General features: G+C 45.3%; 1 protein-coding gene across 6 annotated transcripts in view; it reads right to left on the minus strand.

Annotated features, from left to right (window-relative positions):
- The window catches only part of LOC123491232 (AP-2 complex subunit alpha-2-like), a 66,401-nt gene that overhangs the window by 20,201 nt on the left and 29,502 nt on the right, over window positions 1-16,698 (minus strand). For all 6 annotated transcript variants that reach the window (XM_045221383.1, XM_045221381.1, XM_045221379.1 and 3 more), the window contains exons 3-12: window positions 14,448-14,641; window positions 13,421-13,550; window positions 11,048-11,149; window positions 10,648-10,907; window positions 6,784-6,952; window positions 6,511-6,648; window positions 4,221-4,403; window positions 3,830-3,927; window positions 3,299-3,530; window positions 958-1,137 (exon numbers count right to left, since the gene is read on the minus strand). In XM_045221383.1, the coding sequence (XP_045077318.1) occupies window positions 958-1,137; window positions 3,299-3,530; window positions 3,830-3,927; window positions 4,221-4,403; window positions 6,511-6,648; window positions 6,784-6,952; window positions 10,648-10,907; window positions 11,048-11,149; window positions 13,421-13,550; window positions 14,448-14,641 (1,686 nt within the window). The remainder of the gene's footprint in view (window positions 1-957; window positions 1,138-3,298; window positions 3,531-3,829; window positions 3,928-4,220; window positions 4,404-6,510; window positions 6,649-6,783; window positions 6,953-10,647; window positions 10,908-11,047; window positions 11,150-13,420; window positions 13,551-14,447; window positions 14,642-16,698) is intronic.

Below are 16,698 nucleotides of genomic sequence, written 5' to 3' on the forward strand. Positions count from 1 at the left end.
CCAGAGGCAGTTTGGAACCTGGTAGTGAGTGTTGCAACCGAGGACAGACGCGTTACGTGCTTCAGCACTCAGCGGTCCCGTTCTGTGAGCTTGTGTGGCCTACCACTTCGCGGCTGAGCCATTGTTGCTCCTAGACTTCAGAATAACAGCAGCTACCGGGGCACCTCTAGCAGGGCAGAAATTGGACGAACTGACTTGTTGGAACGGTGGCATCTTATGACGGTGCCACGTTGAAAGTCACTGAGCACTTCTGTAAGGCCATTCTACTGCCAATGTTCGTCTATGGAGATTGCACGGCTGTGATTTTATACACGTCAGCAACGGGTGTGGCTGAAATAGCCGAATCCACTAATTTGAAGGGGTGTCCACATACTTTTGTATAAATAGTGTATAAGAAAGATCAGGTAATTATTTAACCAATTTATTTTGCCACTAAACTACTTCCATATTTACTTCCATTCATTTTTTAAACTGGTAACGGGCTACCTTCAGACGAGTCTTGTGAGGCTTGTGGGCATCCTAGAGCAAAACAACCAACATGTATGTGTTCGTGAGAGTCTCATATTAGTGTGCAGTCCCAAACTGTTTGGGCACTACAGACAGAAGTTGGCAGATCGGCAATACCGACATCAGAGCAAAACGGAGAACACCATCGTGTTCTTGAGTCTCATCTTTCCATAGAGTGGTTCAGACGCTACAGAGGTTTTCGTGAGAAGACCGATTTTCTGGATGTCTCATGGTCTGACAAACACCGCAGTAACTTGGCCACCTTTGACTGCAGAAGGCCGCCATTGACGGATGCAATGGATTGAGACACACCCCATGCAAAAACATTTGTTTATGCTAATTCGATTTCCACAGGTGTGCGGACATCGACTCTGGGGGTTAATGCACTTCTTTTGTAGGTAATAGGTGCCATTTGGTATGCAGATACAGTATATTGAATTGGATGCTCACAGCGTTAGAGGCTGCGATGGCAGCGTCGCCCCCCCTGTCCCCTCCACCATTGAGCTCTCCTCTCTCCTTGCCGTCCTCCAGCTCTACCGACACAGCACCTGGACCCTTCTTCTTCTTCAGCTTGGCCAAGATGGACGACTCCCTCTCTGGGAAGGGAGGCATCTCCTCCAGCACAGTGGCCTGAAGAGGCGGAAGGAGGGAGAGGAAGAGGGGAAGGAGGGAGAGAAAGGGAGAGAGAGGGGGAAGGAGAGCCAGAAAGACACCATTCTTTGACCAGGCAAGTCAATAAACAAGGCTCATGGTAGCTGTTGTTATGTGGTTACTGTTATGGCAATGTGACTAAACCAGTCACTGGGGTTACAGTTATGACTATTTACAAATCCTGTCAGGCCTGTGACCGTATAGCAACGTCCATGACAATGGTTTAGGTTCACATTTGAAACACTGAACCGCAGCTGAACACTGCAAGGTTATGTTGTTGCTGCTCTGTGGCCTGCAATCAAATCAAAAAGTATTCTACAGTGCCTTCAGAAAAGTATTCATAACCCTTGACTTTTTCCACATTTTGTTGTGTTACAGCAACATTTTTACAAAATGTATTAGAAGTGAAAAGCTGAAATATCTTGAGTCAAGTATTCATACCCTTTGTTATGGCAAGCCTAAATAAGTTCAGGAGTAAAAATGTGCTTAACAAGTCACATAATATGTTGCATGGACAATAATTGTGTTTAACATGATTTTTGAATGACTACCTCATCTCTGTACCCCACACATGCAATTATCTGTAAGGTCCCTCTGTCAAGCAGTGAATTTCAAACACAAATTCAACCACAAAGACCAGGGAGGTTTTCCAATTCCTCGCAAAGAAGGGCAGCTATTGGTAGATGGGTAAAAAATAAAAAGCAGACATTAAATACATGCATTCTGTTTGCAACAAGGCACTAAAATAATACTGCAAAAAAATGCACTTTTTATACTGAATACAAAGTGTTATGTTTGGGGCAAATCCAATACAACACATTACTGAGTTCCACTCTCCATATTTTCAAGCATAGTGGTGGCTGCATCATGTTATGGGTATGCTTGTAATCGTTAAGGACTGCAGAGTTTTTCAGGATAAAAATAATGGAATGGAGCTAAGCACAGGCAAAATTCAAGAGAAAAACTTGTTTCAGTCTGATTTCCACCAGACACTGGGGGAGATGAATTCACCTTTCAGCAGGACAATAACTTAAAACACAAGGCCAAATCTACTCTAGAGTTGCTTATCAAGAAGACAGTGAATGTTCCTGAGTGGCTGAGTTACAGTTTTGACTTAAATCGGCTTGAAAATCTATGACAATACTTTAAAATGGCTGTCTAGCAATGATCAACAACCAATTTGACAGAGCTTGAAGAATTTTGAAAAGAATAATGGGCAAATATTGTACAATCCAGGAGTGCAAATATCTTAGAGACATACCCAGAAAGGCTCACAGCTGTAATCGCTGCCAAAGGTGATTCTAACATGTATTGACTCAGGGGTGTGAATACTTATGTAAATGAGATATTTCTGTATTTCATTTTCAATACATTTGCAAAGATTTCTAAAAACATGTTTTTACTTTGTCATTATGGGGTATTGTGTGTAAATGGGTGAGATTATTATTTAATTCAGGCTGTAACAACAAAATGTGGAGTAAGTGAAGGGGTATGAATACTTTACGAAGGCACTGTAAGTGCATTTAAAATGGCAACATACTTTGCAGTAAAAAAAAGAAGAAAAGAAAGAAAACAAGAGGCAATGAAAGATCAGTAAAATAACAAAAACAAGTGCAGAGCTGTGGTAGCCTGACGCCTCACACTAAATTCTTCCTCTGCTCTGTTGTTCGCCACAGAGAGTCTGAAACTGCTACCGTAGAAGTCGTTTGTATGGCTTTAAAATGAGGGGCGTTGTACAAAACAAATTCATCAGCGATTGGATAGTCTAAGAAATCTAACCAATCAGATTATCAAAGTTGATAACGTCATCTTGTAGACCGGCTCTGGCCCAACCCATCAGTTTCTGGGACCAATCAGAACGGTAAAAATGGGTTCACATTCTAGAAATTGTTGGGGAGAGGGGCAAATCCAGATTCATTGTGGAAAAGAAACGTCAGTTCGTCAGAGCGATGTGGAAGGGTAGCCAGGTAAGAGCTGTGTGTGTAGTGGTAACACCCCCTGGCACAGTCACATATACGACTCTCCACTGGAGACCAGGGTTCGATCCCTGTGCCCACCCTTCCAACCAGTCTCAATAAAGTGTCAGAACACCTACAAATATATGTATTTTTTTTTACAGATCAAAAACCCAAGTCCTCACCAGGACATCGGTGCTGGCGATGGAGGAGAGCTTGAGGTACTCCACGGCCCTCTGCTGCAGCTCCACGTCAGAGTTCCTGATCTGGCTGTCGGAGCGAAGCACCTCCTGGATGGTGGCCTTGGTCTCTGGGAACAGGTTGATGAACTTGATGTAGGCGGAGAGCAGCAGGGCACGTGTGGGCACCGAACACAGGTGGAACTTAGAGTGGAGCAGGTTGAACTGGACCAGAGGGCTGGAGACAGGGATGAGAAAGAGGAGAGAGAGGGAGGAGAGTGAGAGTGAGAGATGAGAGAGAATAGAGAGAGAGAAAGAGGAGCGGTATGGAGATAAAATAATAGCGGGAAGAGAGGAGAGAGGATGTGAATGGAGAAGAAGATGGAGAGAAGGATGACAAAAAGGTAGAACCATAAAAAGAAAAGAGAGAAAGAGGGGGAGGAAAAACCTGATTAATACATCCGAAAACAAGGAGCCGCATATTTGTGTGCGTCTCAGGTTGATGATGTCACTGGTGTGGGAGAGGCCACCACTCACCTGGAGCGGGGGTCCCCGGCGATGAGGTTTCCAAACTCTCCCAGGATGTACCCCCCCACCTTCACCATGTTCTCATGACAGGCTGGGGCCTGCAGCGCCTGGAGAGGGGGCGGAGGGGGACAGTTAAAAACATAAGTTATTTGAACAGATTTTATGATAGCCAAATGCTATGGGTCTTCAGGGACGTGTTCATTAGGCACCAAACAGAAACAAATTACTCAAACAGGGAGGACTTTATAAAAAAAACACAGGTTTTTGATTCCCTTTGCAATAGTTTTAAAAACGTTTTCACCCTAATGTACTCAACCAGGGAATATGATTGAGGAATTTCCAAGCTGAGATAAAAAGAGCACCATTGGATCCAGACGTTTCCGGCTTGGGGAACCCCTACCTCAAAGACAGTCTTGGCGGCGTAGCCCTGCACGTCGTCGCGGTTGATGACAATCTGGATGACGCGGTACCACACCTCCTCGCTCACGTAGTCCCCAGCAATGCGGATGAGGTTAAGGATGGTGTCCACATACCATGAGTAGTCCACCGCATACTTCTCTGCCAGGATGGCCACCTTCAACACCTGGGAGAGAGGGAGCAGAGAGTTAACACCAGGGGTTCCCAAACTTTTTTGGCCCACGACCCTATTTTGATATCTGAAAATTCTTGCGACCACACCCATGCGATAAAAAAAACTAAATAACAGCCATGTTTACTTTTTTATTTGGGGCTATGGCAGTCAATTGAAAAACATTCTAACAGTATTTCTGATTGTCTTCTTAACTCACCAACACATACTTTTAATGTGGAGCAGTCTATTGCAAATTAGTCTGACAAAATGTATCTTATCTCACCACCACTAATGAGATGGATGTGCTTGTTGCATGTCACGTCGGAGCTTCTCAAAGTCAAGGGGCGTGATCGACAGTGCGCACCTCATCTCTGCTGTCACATCCAACCTGGATCGATATTTGGTTTTAATGCAGACGAGAGCACGGAATCCAGCTTCACACAGATATGAGCTGGCAAATGGTAGCCTACCATGAGTTTTATGGTGCTTTCAAGACAACTGGGAACTCGGATCACGATGTCAGTGATCTTTAAGTCGGAAAGTCAGAGCTCTAGAAAGAGTCCCGAATTCTCGAGTTGGATGACAGTTCAAAACAATTTTTTCCCAGTCAGTGCTGATTTCTTTTCGAATTCCCAGTTGTCTTGAACGCACAGAAGTCGGAAGTGTGAGATTTCCGAGTTCCCAGTTGTTTTGAACGCGGCATTAATGCTTAGAGGGAGACGGCAGGGTATTCCCTTTGAGTCAGGAACCAAAACCCCTCCGTAGTGACCCGTGAATGTGTTGTCTGCAGCACATGACAGCTCGATCAGCTGTTCAATTTCACTAACCAACTGAGCCAGGATCACAGTCAAACGGATTGGGATGTAGGTCCGTCTCAAAGTGCTCTTCCAAGCATTGGAGGTAAGCAGTCAGCACTTGTGTGAGACACTTACTGATGCTGTTTTCTGTTATTTTATTTTCATTACACAGAAAGTCAACCAAGTCTGTCTTTTTTTTACATCCATTGTGAATGACAACAATTCCTCTCTTAAAGAATTATCTCCAACACTCCCCCTCGATAACCACCAAGCCTCGGTGTGAAATAGAACATTGTCATGCTCTGATCACATATCTCCACATAGTTTTGCGAACAGGCGTGCGTGCATTGGATGTGGTTTGATGTAGTTTACAAATCGAAGTTACCTGCTGCAGTATATTTCAGAGTTCTGTGCTCAGCTCTTTTGCCACCAGCTGCTCTCTGTGTATCATACAATGTGTCCATATGGCAGAGGGAGACACATTCATAACTAGAGTGCAGAGGCCTGCCCGCTGTTCCCTGATAGATGGAGCCCCATCTGTGCAAAAGCCCACCATTCGATACCATATGGAATCTGTTTTTTGTCAATATAGCCACACAGCACACTGAACATCCCCTGTGCCGTTTCATGCTTGGGAAGTGTGAGACAGAAAAAGATGTCCTTGTGAATAGCATCCCACAACATGTATAGCGAACAAAGGTCAATGCATGGGCATCTCAGCCCTCACAGCTAAAGTCCATTTGGAGAGCATAAGCTGGGGAGTTTGAGTCGTTCAGTCAGAGTTTCCACTTGATTGCTAGCAATAGCATACATTCTTCATTTAACAGTGTTATCTGACAAAGGTATTGATGTGAGTTTCTGTGCCTCCCCACACACTGTTTTTACTATATCAATTGCGGCCGGTATGTCAGTCTCTGCAATAGTGTGTGGTTTTATAACGTAGCGTGCCTAGCCATTCACAGTGGAAATGATTGAAGTGCAACGGTCAAGTGCGGCCTTTTCCCATGATCTAAGGTCGCTCTCTAGTTTAATCTTTTAGATTCAAAAAATGTTCATTTAGATTTGTAAGGTTAACCACATTACAATGATTTTGAGATACAAAGACGATACAATATATATATATATTTTTTTTAAATGTAATTCTGTTCAATTTCTTTTCAAGATTTTGGAAATTCTCCCGCGACACCATTTTCATATCAGGCGACCCCTAGTTTGGTAACCGCTGGGTTACACACTCTTTGACACAGACACAAACGCAAAGACACACATGCAGGCATACACCCAGTGGTTACCATACAATATACACACACGCAGACGCGTACCATCTCCTCTCTGATGGAGTAGTCGGCTGTCTCCAGGTAGCTGAGCATCTCGGCAACGATCTGCTTGGCGTTGCTACGGTCACACATGGCGTAGAGCAGGTCAGCAGCCCTCTGGCGAACACTCACATCCCTCTCAGTCTGGAGAGAAAAAGATAAGGTATAAAATGTTACAAAATCCATCAAAGTGCATAAAACAAAAATGTTAATCAAAAAAGCAGTGTCCCGTCTGAGCAGGGTGAGTGTGTGTGTAGCGTGAGTTTGACAGAGACAGACCTTGAGTGCGTTGATGACGGTCTCAATGTGGGTCTTGACGGCCTCATGGGAGAACTCCGAGCTGGCCAGGGTACACATGCTCTCCAGAGCCAGGTAGCGCAGGTTGGTCTCTCTGTGCTGCAGAAACTGACCCAGCTGGTTACAAGCACGCACCAGCAGGTTGGGTTCACTGGAGAGGGGGAGGTAGGTGGAGGGATAGAGTGAGCCACACCACACCATAATTGCCATTCTTTAGGTTTAGGATGAGAAAGAGAGACAGAGAGAGAGATACACAGAGAGAGGGAGAGAGTAGAAAGAGGAATATACTGTGTGTGTGTGCGTAAAAAATAATACATACCCCTTGACTTATTCCACATTTTGTTGTGTTACAGGCTGAATTCAAAATTGATAAAATAGATTTCTCTCACCCATCTACACACAATACCCCATAATGACAAAGTGAAAACATGTTTTTAGAAATGTTAGCAAATTTATTGAAAATGAAATACAGTATTCAATAAAGTATTCAATATAGTATTCAATACATGTTAGAATCACCTTTGGCATCGATTGCAGCTGTGAGTCTTTCTGGCTAAGTCTCTAAGAGCTTTGCACACCTGGACACCTGGTGGTCCTCTGTAGCTCAATTGGTAGAGCATGGCGCTTGTAACGCCAGGGTAGTGGGTTCGATCCCCGGGACCACCCAAACGTATAAATGTATGCACACATGACTGTAAGTCGCTTTGGATAAAAGGGTCTACTAAATGGCATATTATTATTATTATTATTATTATTATTACAATATTTGCACATTATTCATTTTAAATTCTTCAAGCTCTGTCAAGTTGGTTGTTGATCATTGCTAGACAGCCATTTTCAAGTCTTGCCATAGATTTTCAAGCCGATTTAAGGCAAAACTGTAACTAGGCCACTCAGGAACATTCAATGTCGTCTTGGTAAGCAACTCCAGTGTAGATTTGGCCTTGAGTTTTATTGTCCTGCTGAAAGGTGAATTTGTCTCCCAGTGTCTGTTGGAAAGCAGACTGAACCAGGTTTTCCTCTAGGATTTTGCCTGTGCTAATCTCTATTCCGTTTATTTTTATCCCCCCAAAATCTCCTAGTCCTTACAGATGACAAGCATACCCATAACAGGATGCAGCCACCAACATTCTTGAAAATATGAAGAGCGGTACTCAGTAATGTGTTGTGTTGGATTTGCTCCAAACATAACGCTTTGTATTCAGGATATAAAGTTAATTTCTTTGCTACATTTTTTACAGTTTTACTTTAGTGCCTTATTGCAAAAAGGATGCATGTTTTTGAATATTTTTATTCTGTAAAGGCTTCCTTCCTTTCACTCTGTCAATTAGGTTAATATTGTGGAGTAACTATCCTCAGTTTTCTCCTATCACAGCCATTAAACTCAGAAACTGTTTTAAAGTCACCATTGGCCTCATGGTGAAATCCCTGAGCGGTTTCCTTCCTCTCCGGCAACTGAGTTAGTAGGAAGCCTATATCTTTGTAGTGACGGGGTGTATTGATACACCATCCAAAGTGTAATTAATAACTTCACCATGCTCAAAGGGATATTCAATGTCTGCTTTTTAAAATTATTACCCATCTCCCAATAGGTGCCCTTTTTTTGCAAGGCATTGGAAAGCCTCCCTGGTCTTTGTGGTTGAATCTGTGTTTGAAATTCACTGCTCGACTGAGGGATCTTACAGATAATTGTATGTGTGGAGTACAGAGATAACTTAGTCATTAAAAAAATCATGTTAAGGGCCTCCCGAGTGGCGCAGCGGTCTAAGGCACTGCATTGCGGTGGTTGAGGCGTCACTAGATCCGGGTTCGATCCCGGGCTGTGTCACAGCTGGCCGCGACCGGGAGACCCATGAGGCGGTGCACAATTGGCCCAGCATCGTCCGGGTTAGGGGAGGGTTTGGCCGGCCGAGATGTCCTTGTCCCATCGCGCTCTAGCAACTCTTGTGGCGGGCCGGGCGCATGCACGCTGACATGGTCAGCAGTTGTACGGTGTTTCCTCCGACACATTGGTGAGGCTGGCTTCTGGGTTAAGCGAGCAGTATGTCAAGAAGCAGTGCGGCTTGGCAGGGTCGTGTTTCGGAGGACGCATGGCTCTCGACCTTCGCCTCTCCCGAGTCCGTACGGGAGTTGCAGAGATGGGACAAGACTGTAACTACCAATTGGATATCACGAAATTGGGGCGAAAAAGAAAATATATATATATAATGTTAAAGACGTATTGCACACAGAGTGAGTCCATGCAACTTATTACGTGACTTGTTAAGCAAACGTTTACTCCTGAACTTATTTAGAGGTTGAATACTTACTGACTCAAGACATTTCAGCTTTTCATTTTTTATTAATTTGTAGAAATGTGTAAAAACATAATTCCACTTTGACATTATGGAGTATTGTGTGTAGACCAGTGATACAATATCTACATTTAATCAATTTTAAATTCAGGCTGTAACAACAAATGTGGAAAAAGTCAAGGGGTGCGAATCCTTTCTAAAAGCACTGTATATAGACACTGAGTGTACAAAACATTAGGAACACCTTCCTAATATTGAGTTGCACCCCCTTTTGCCCTCAGAACAGCCTCAATTCGTTGGGGGAATGGACTCTATAAGGTGTACACTGAGTATACAAAACATTAGCTCTTTCCATGACATAGACTGATCAGGTGAATCCAGGTGAAAGCTATGATCCCTTATTGATGTCACCTGTTAAATCCACTTCGAATCAGTGTAAATGAAGGGGAGGAGACAGGTTAAAGAATGATTTTTACGCCTTGAGACATGGATTGTGTATGTGTGCCATTCAGAGGGTGAACGGGCAAGACAAAATATTTAAGTGCATTTGAACTGGGTATGGTAGTAGGTGCCAGGAGCACCAGTTTGTTTCAAGAACTGCAATGCTGCTGGGTTTTTCACGCTCAACAGTTTCCCATCGCTCGTCGTCCTCACCAGGGTCTTGACCTGACTGCAGTTTGGCGTCGTAACTTCAGTGGGAAAATGCTCCCATTTGATGGCCACTAGCATGCTGGAGAAGTGTGCTCTTCACAGATGAATCCCGGTTTCAACTGTACCGAACAGATGGCACAGTGTGTATGGCGTCGTATGGGCTGATGTAAATGTTGTGATCAGAGTGCCTCATGGTGGCGGTGGGGTTATGGTATGGGCAGGCATAAGCTACCGACAACAAACACAATTGCATTTTATCAATGGCAATTTGAATACACAGAGATACCATGACAAGAATCTGAGGCCCATTGTCGTGCCATTCATCCGCTGCCATCACCTCATGTTTCAGCATGATAATGCACAGCCCCATGTCGCAAGGATCTGTACACAATTCCTGGAAGCTGAAAATGTCCCAGTTCTTCCATGGCCTGCATACTCAGACATGTCACCCTTTGAGCATGTTTGGGATGCTCTGGATCGACGTGTACGACAGCTTGTTCCAGTTCCCGCCAATATCCAACAACTTCGCACAGTCATTGAAGAGGAGTGGGACAACATTCCACAGGCCACAATCAACAGCCTGATCAACTCTATGCGAAGGAGATGAGGCAAATGGTGGTCACACCAGATACGGACTGGTTTTCTGATCTACGCCCGTACCTTTTTTTTAAGGTATCTGTGACCAAAAGATGCATATCTGTATTCCCAGTCATGTGAAATCCATAGATTAGGGCCTAATGAACTGTAACTCAGTAAAATCTTTGAAATTGTTGCATGTTGCGTTAATATTTTTGTTCAGTGTATATGTGAGAAAGAAAAATATACAGAGAAAGAGATACTGAAAGAAGGAGAGAAGAAGAAGAAATAGACGCCTAGACTGACAGACAGACAGTCCCCTCACCTGTCGTAGTGGATAATGAGCGAGATGGCCTCGAACAGGATGGCGTTCTTGGCGTTGGAGTGCTGCACCTTTTTGGACTTGGGTGGTTCCTGGGCCTTGTTCAGGATGGTCTCCAGACACTCCACCAGGCGGCCCTTCACGGCACCATCCTCCGGCGGGGGGTAGCACTGCAGCAGGCGCAACAGTTTACAGGACAGCCACGGGGCCGGGACAAAGTAGTAGGTGTAGTCCTGCAGGTCAGTGGAGGCTGACGACACAATCTGGAGAAGAATAAAGGGAGGAGGAGAAAGAGAGATTGGTTGAAATCCTGGTGATAGAGACATTGGGGCAAAGGGAGGATGGATCGCTGGACTGATATACATGATTTGATAGGTATACATGCACACATGCGCACACACACCCTGCTCAGACGAGACACAGCCAGGGACACACAGGTTTTGAACTCATCTGGGTTCTTCGAGCTGAGACAGGTGATGAGGGAGATGGCTGCCGTGACAACACCCTGCGAGAGAGAGACACGGTCATCATCAGAAACAACAGTAACACCTAAACGGCATAAACTTCAACCTTACAGTCTCAATGAAGTCGGTAGTTATGTTGCAACATCCATACCAGCGTACCACTTAGAATACATATCCATTCCTTCATACTAAGATAGCACCCTCGGCTGTGTTGTCAGCAACCGGATGCATACCATTTTCAGGGGAAATGGAAGAGAGAGCCTGTGACGCGACTTACGCTTTTTGGACATTAACAAGGCGACACTCCATCTTAACTCATCCTCCACATTTAGATTTTTGAACAGTGCAGAAGATAACCTCCCATGACAGTTTTTTGTTGTTGTTGTCAAGACCAGTATCTGAGGCATCTATTTTCAGGCATTTATTTTATGCCTGCTACGTTAGGTTACTCTGGCTGCATTTAGACAGGTAGCCCAATTCTGGGGGGTGTGTTACCGCCCCAACAGATCCACAGATGATGCAATCTCTATTGCACTCCACACTGCCCTCTCCCACCTGGACAAGAGGAACACCTACGTGAGAATGCTATTCATTGACTACAGCTCAGCATTCAACACCATAGTGCCCTCTAAGCTCATCACTAAGCTAAGGATCCTGGGACTAAACACCTCCCTCTGCAACTGGATCCTGGACTTCCTGACGGGCCGCCCCCAGGTAGTAAGGGTAGGTAACAACACATCTGCCACACTGATCCTCAACACAGGGGCCCCTCAGGGGTGCGTGCTCAGTCCCCTCCTGTACTCTCTGTTCACCCATGACTGCATGGCCAGGCACGACTCCAACACCATCATTAAGTTTGCCGACGACACAACAGTGGTAGGCCTGATCACCGACAACGATGAGACAGCCTATAGGGAGGAGGTCAGAGATCTGGCCGTGTGGTGCCAGGACAACAACCTCTCCCTCAACGTGACCAAGACAAAGGAGATGATTGTGGACTACAGGAAAAAAAAGAGGACTGAGCACGCCCCCATTCTCATCGACGGGGCTGTAGTGGAACAGGTTGAGAGCTTCAAGTTCCTTGGTGTCCACATCACCAACGAACTATCATGGTCCAAACACACCAAGACAGTCGTGAAGAGGGCACGACAAAGCCTATTCCCCCTCAGGAGGCTAAAAAGATTTGGCATGGGTCCTCAGATCCTCAAAAAATTATACAGCTGCACCATCGAGAGCATCCTGACTGGTTGCATCACCGCCTGGTATGGCAACTGCTTGGCCTCCGACCGCAAGGCACTACAGAGGGTAGTGCGTACGGCCCAGTACATCACTGGGGCAAAGCTTCCTGCCATCCAGGACCTCTATACCAGGCGGTGTCAGAGGAAGGCCCTCAAAATTGTCAAAGACTCCAGCCACCCTAGTCATAGACAGTTCTCTCTGCTACCGCACGGCAAGCGGTACCGGAGTGCCAAGTCTAGGTCCAAAAGACTTCTCAACAGCTTCTACCCCCAAGCCATAAGACTCCTGAACAGCTAATCATGGCTACCCGGACTATTTGCACTGCCCCCCCACCCCATCCTTTTTACGCTGCTGCTACTCTGTTAAGTATTTATGCATAGTCACTTTAACTCTACCCACATGTACATATTACCTCAACTACCTCAACTAGCCGGTGCCCCCGCACATTGACTCTGCAACGGTACCCCCCTGTATATATAGCCTCCCTACTGTCACTTTATTTTACTTCTGCACTTTTTTTCCTCAACACTTTTTTTGTTGTTGTTTTATTTTAACTTTTTTTTGTTTAAAATAAATGCACTGTTGGTTAAGGGCTGTAAGTAAGCATTTCACTGTAATGTCTGCACCTGTTGTATTCGGCGCATGTGACCAATAACATTTGATTTGATTTGTCCTTTTTTTTCACTAATTGGTCTTTTGACCAATCAGATCAGCTCTGAAAAATATCTGATGTGATTGGTAAAAATACTAATTAATGTGGGAAAAAATCTGAATTGGGCTGCCTGTGTAAACACAGACTAAGAGTAGCATTCTAGACTAGTGTAGATATTGTAACAGAGCCAGCTTGCGCCACCTATTGGCCTGGAAGATAAATGCACTAGTACATCTGATTCAACCTGATAAATCAGGGGCGTATTCCTTAGTGTAGGAAACCGCTTTGCAACGAAAGCAAATGTTTCTAATTAGACAAGTTCAGTTTAGTTGCTCCCCGGTTTTCAGGTTTGATTCCTAGTGAATAAACCCCAGGTGTGCTAGTGTTGGGCTGGAGCAGACATGTATGGCCTGTCTCTCACCATGTGCTGGTCGTTGAGGAGGTGCACCACCCGGGAGGTCCACTCCCCCATCAGAACCAGGTCTGGGGAGGCCTTGTACAGACGCAGAAGACACAGGGCAGCAGACTGCTTCACACTGTCCATGGTGTCCCTGGCAATCGCATCACAAACAACACAATGTAAATGTAAACACAATGCTCACTATTAGTATTTGTATTTATTATGGATCCCCATTAGCTGCTGCCAAGGCAGCAGCTACTCTTCCTGGGGTCCGGCAAAATTAAGGCAGTTGTACAATTTTAAAAACATTACAATACATTCCTTACAGAATTCACAACACACTAAGTGTGTGCCCTCAGGCCCATACTCCACTACCACATACCTACAACACAAAATCCATGTGTACGTGTGTGTATAGTGCGTATGTTATCATGTGTGCAATTTTCCTAAGTCCCTCTTTGTGGCACCTGACCACACGACTGAACAGTAGTCCAGGTGCGACAAAACTAGAGCCTGTAGGACCTGCCTTGTTGATAGTGCTGTTAAGAAGGTAGAGCAGCATCTTAGCTACTGTTGTATCAATATGTTTTGACCATGACAGTTTACAATCCAGGGTTACTCCAAGCAGTTTAGTCACCTCAACTTGCTCAATTTCCACATTATTTATTACAAGATTTAGTTCAGGTTTAGTGAATGATTTGTCCCAAATACAATGCTATAAAGGAGTACCAGTCTCCAACAACTCTGGTCCTGGAAAGATATTGTCTGTACCGCAGATTTTGTCTAACCATGCTGTTATAGCATATTAATACAAAGAAAATCATGTCCTCTCCGTGTACACAGTCCCCCTCCCCCTTCCTCCATTTGCCTCTCCGGTCTCCTCACCCTCCCTTCCCTTCCTCCATCCCTCTCTTCCCAACCCCTCCCTCTGACAAATGTTGTTGTAAAAAGTAATATAAGAATACAATTTGACTGACTGATTGCTCTCTCCCTCTACCCCCCTCTCCCTCATTACTCCTCCCTCTCTCTCCATCCCCTCCATTCTTACCCGGCCACCAGAATGCGTGGGATCTCTCCAGCGAAGGCCTCGGCCATCTCGCGGCTGCCCACGTTGGCGATGCAGTGCAGAGCCAGGCACATGAAGGTGGGGTTGCGGCTAGACAGGTCGTTCTTGATGGCGTTATTGATGAGGCGGATCAGCTCACTGTTGCTGTTCACCAGCACCGAGATGAACAGGTAGCCCTGGGAGTGGAGAGAGGGAGGGAGGGAGGGAAGAGAGAGGGAGAGATCAGTCAATCATATTTTATTTGTATAGCCCTTTTTACAACAACATTTGACACAAAGTGGTTCACAGTAACCCGACAAGCAGCAGCCAAGTGGCAAGGAAAAATGTGTTAATTCCTAAAAGGAAGAAACCTTGAGAGGAACCAGCCTCAGATGGGGGAGGGAGGGAGGAGAGAGGGGGTGAGGCGATACATTGGAGGGATGGAGTGTAGGGGACAGAGGATGGAGGATGCAGGATGGAGGGAGAGGAGGGAGTTGCGTCATCGGAAGAGAGGTGAATATGATGAAAAGTGGGGCGGGCGGAGGAGTGAAAGAGGGAAGCAGAGACTGAGAAGGGAAGGAGGGGAAGGGTGTAGAAAAAAAAGAAGAGAGAAAGTGAGCTGTAGGGAGTGATGGCAGGACGCCTTGTGGAGGGTTCATCCCTCCCTGCTGTATTTGTCTGCGTCCCAAATGGCACCCTATACCCTATGGGCCCTGGTCAAAAGTAGTACACTATATAGGGACGCATTTGAGACACACTTTCATGTGGCTGAGACTCAGAGAGACGGAGTGGGCCATCATAACCTCCAGAACCTGAACCGTGGCTGCCTGCCACTACCCCTCATATCATATTCCTTTCATAACACACTCATTCCCTTATAGTGCCTTCGGAAAGTATTCAGACCCTTTGACTTTTTGCACACTTTGTTACGTCACAGCCTTATTCTAAAATTGTTTTTTTTTTCTTTTTTTCTCAGCAATCTACACATAATACACCATAATGACAAAGCAAAAACTGTTCTTTAGAAATTTTGGCAAATGTATTAAACATGAAAAACAGAAATAGCATATTTACATAAGTATTCAGACCCTTTGCTATGAGACCCGAAATTGAGCTCAGGTGCATCCTGTTTCCATTGATCATCCTTGAGATGTTTCTACAACTTGAATGGAGTACACCTGTGATAAATTCATTTGATTGGACATGATTTGGAAAGGCACACACCTGTCTATATAAGGCTCCGAGACAGGATTGTGTCGAGGCACAGATCTGGGGAACGGTACCACAAACTGTCTGCAGCATTGAAAGTCCTCAAGAACACAGTGGCCTCCATCATTCTTAAATGGAAGAAGTTTTGAACCACCAAGACTCTTCCTAGAACTGGCCGCCCGGCCAAACTGAGCAATCGGGGGAGAAGGGCCTTGGTCAGGGAGGTGACCAAGTACCCGATGGTCACTCTGACAGAGCTCCAGAGTTCCTCTGTGGAGATGGGAGAACCTTCCAGAAGCACAACCATCTCTGCAGCCCTCCACCAATCAGGCCTTTACGGTAGTGTGGCCAGACGGAAGCCACTCCTCAGTAAAAAGCAGATTTAACTCTTTGGCCTGAATGGGAGAGGAACCTGGCACCATCCCTAAAGTGAAGCATGGTGATGGCAGCATCATGCTGTGGGGATGTTTTTCAGCTGCAGGGACTGGGAGACTAGTCAGGATCGAGGGAAAGATGAACGGAGCAAAGTACAGAGAGATCCTTGATGAAAACCAGCTCCAGAGTGCTCAGGACCTCAGACTGAGGCAAAGGTTCACCTTCCAACAGGACATCGACCCTAAGCACACAGCCAAGACAATGCAGGAGTGGCTTCGGGACAAGTCTCTGAATGTCCTTGAGTGGCCCAGCCAGAGCCCGGACTTGAACCGGATCGAACATCTCTGGAGAGACCTGAAAATAGCTGTGCAGCAACGCTACCCATCCAACCTGACAGAGCTTGAGAGGTAATGCAGAGAAGAATGGTAGAAACTCCCCAAATACAGGTGTGCCAAGCTTGTAGCATCATACCCAAGAAGACTCAATGCTGTAATCGCTGCCAAAGGTGCTTCAACAAAGTACTGAGTGAAGGGTCTGAATATTTATGTAAATGTGATTTCTTTTTTTTCTTTTTTTAAATTAGCTTAAATTTCTAAAAACCTGTCTTTTGCTTTGACATTATGGGGTATTGTGTGTAGATTGATGAGGGGAAAAAACAATTTTATCAATT

The sequence above is a fragment of the Coregonus clupeaformis genome, chromosome 7 (genome assembly GCF_020615455.1).
Source record: "Coregonus clupeaformis isolate EN_2021a chromosome 7, ASM2061545v1, whole genome shotgun sequence".
NCBI lineage: Eukaryota > Metazoa > Chordata > Actinopteri > Salmoniformes > Salmonidae > Coregonus > Coregonus clupeaformis.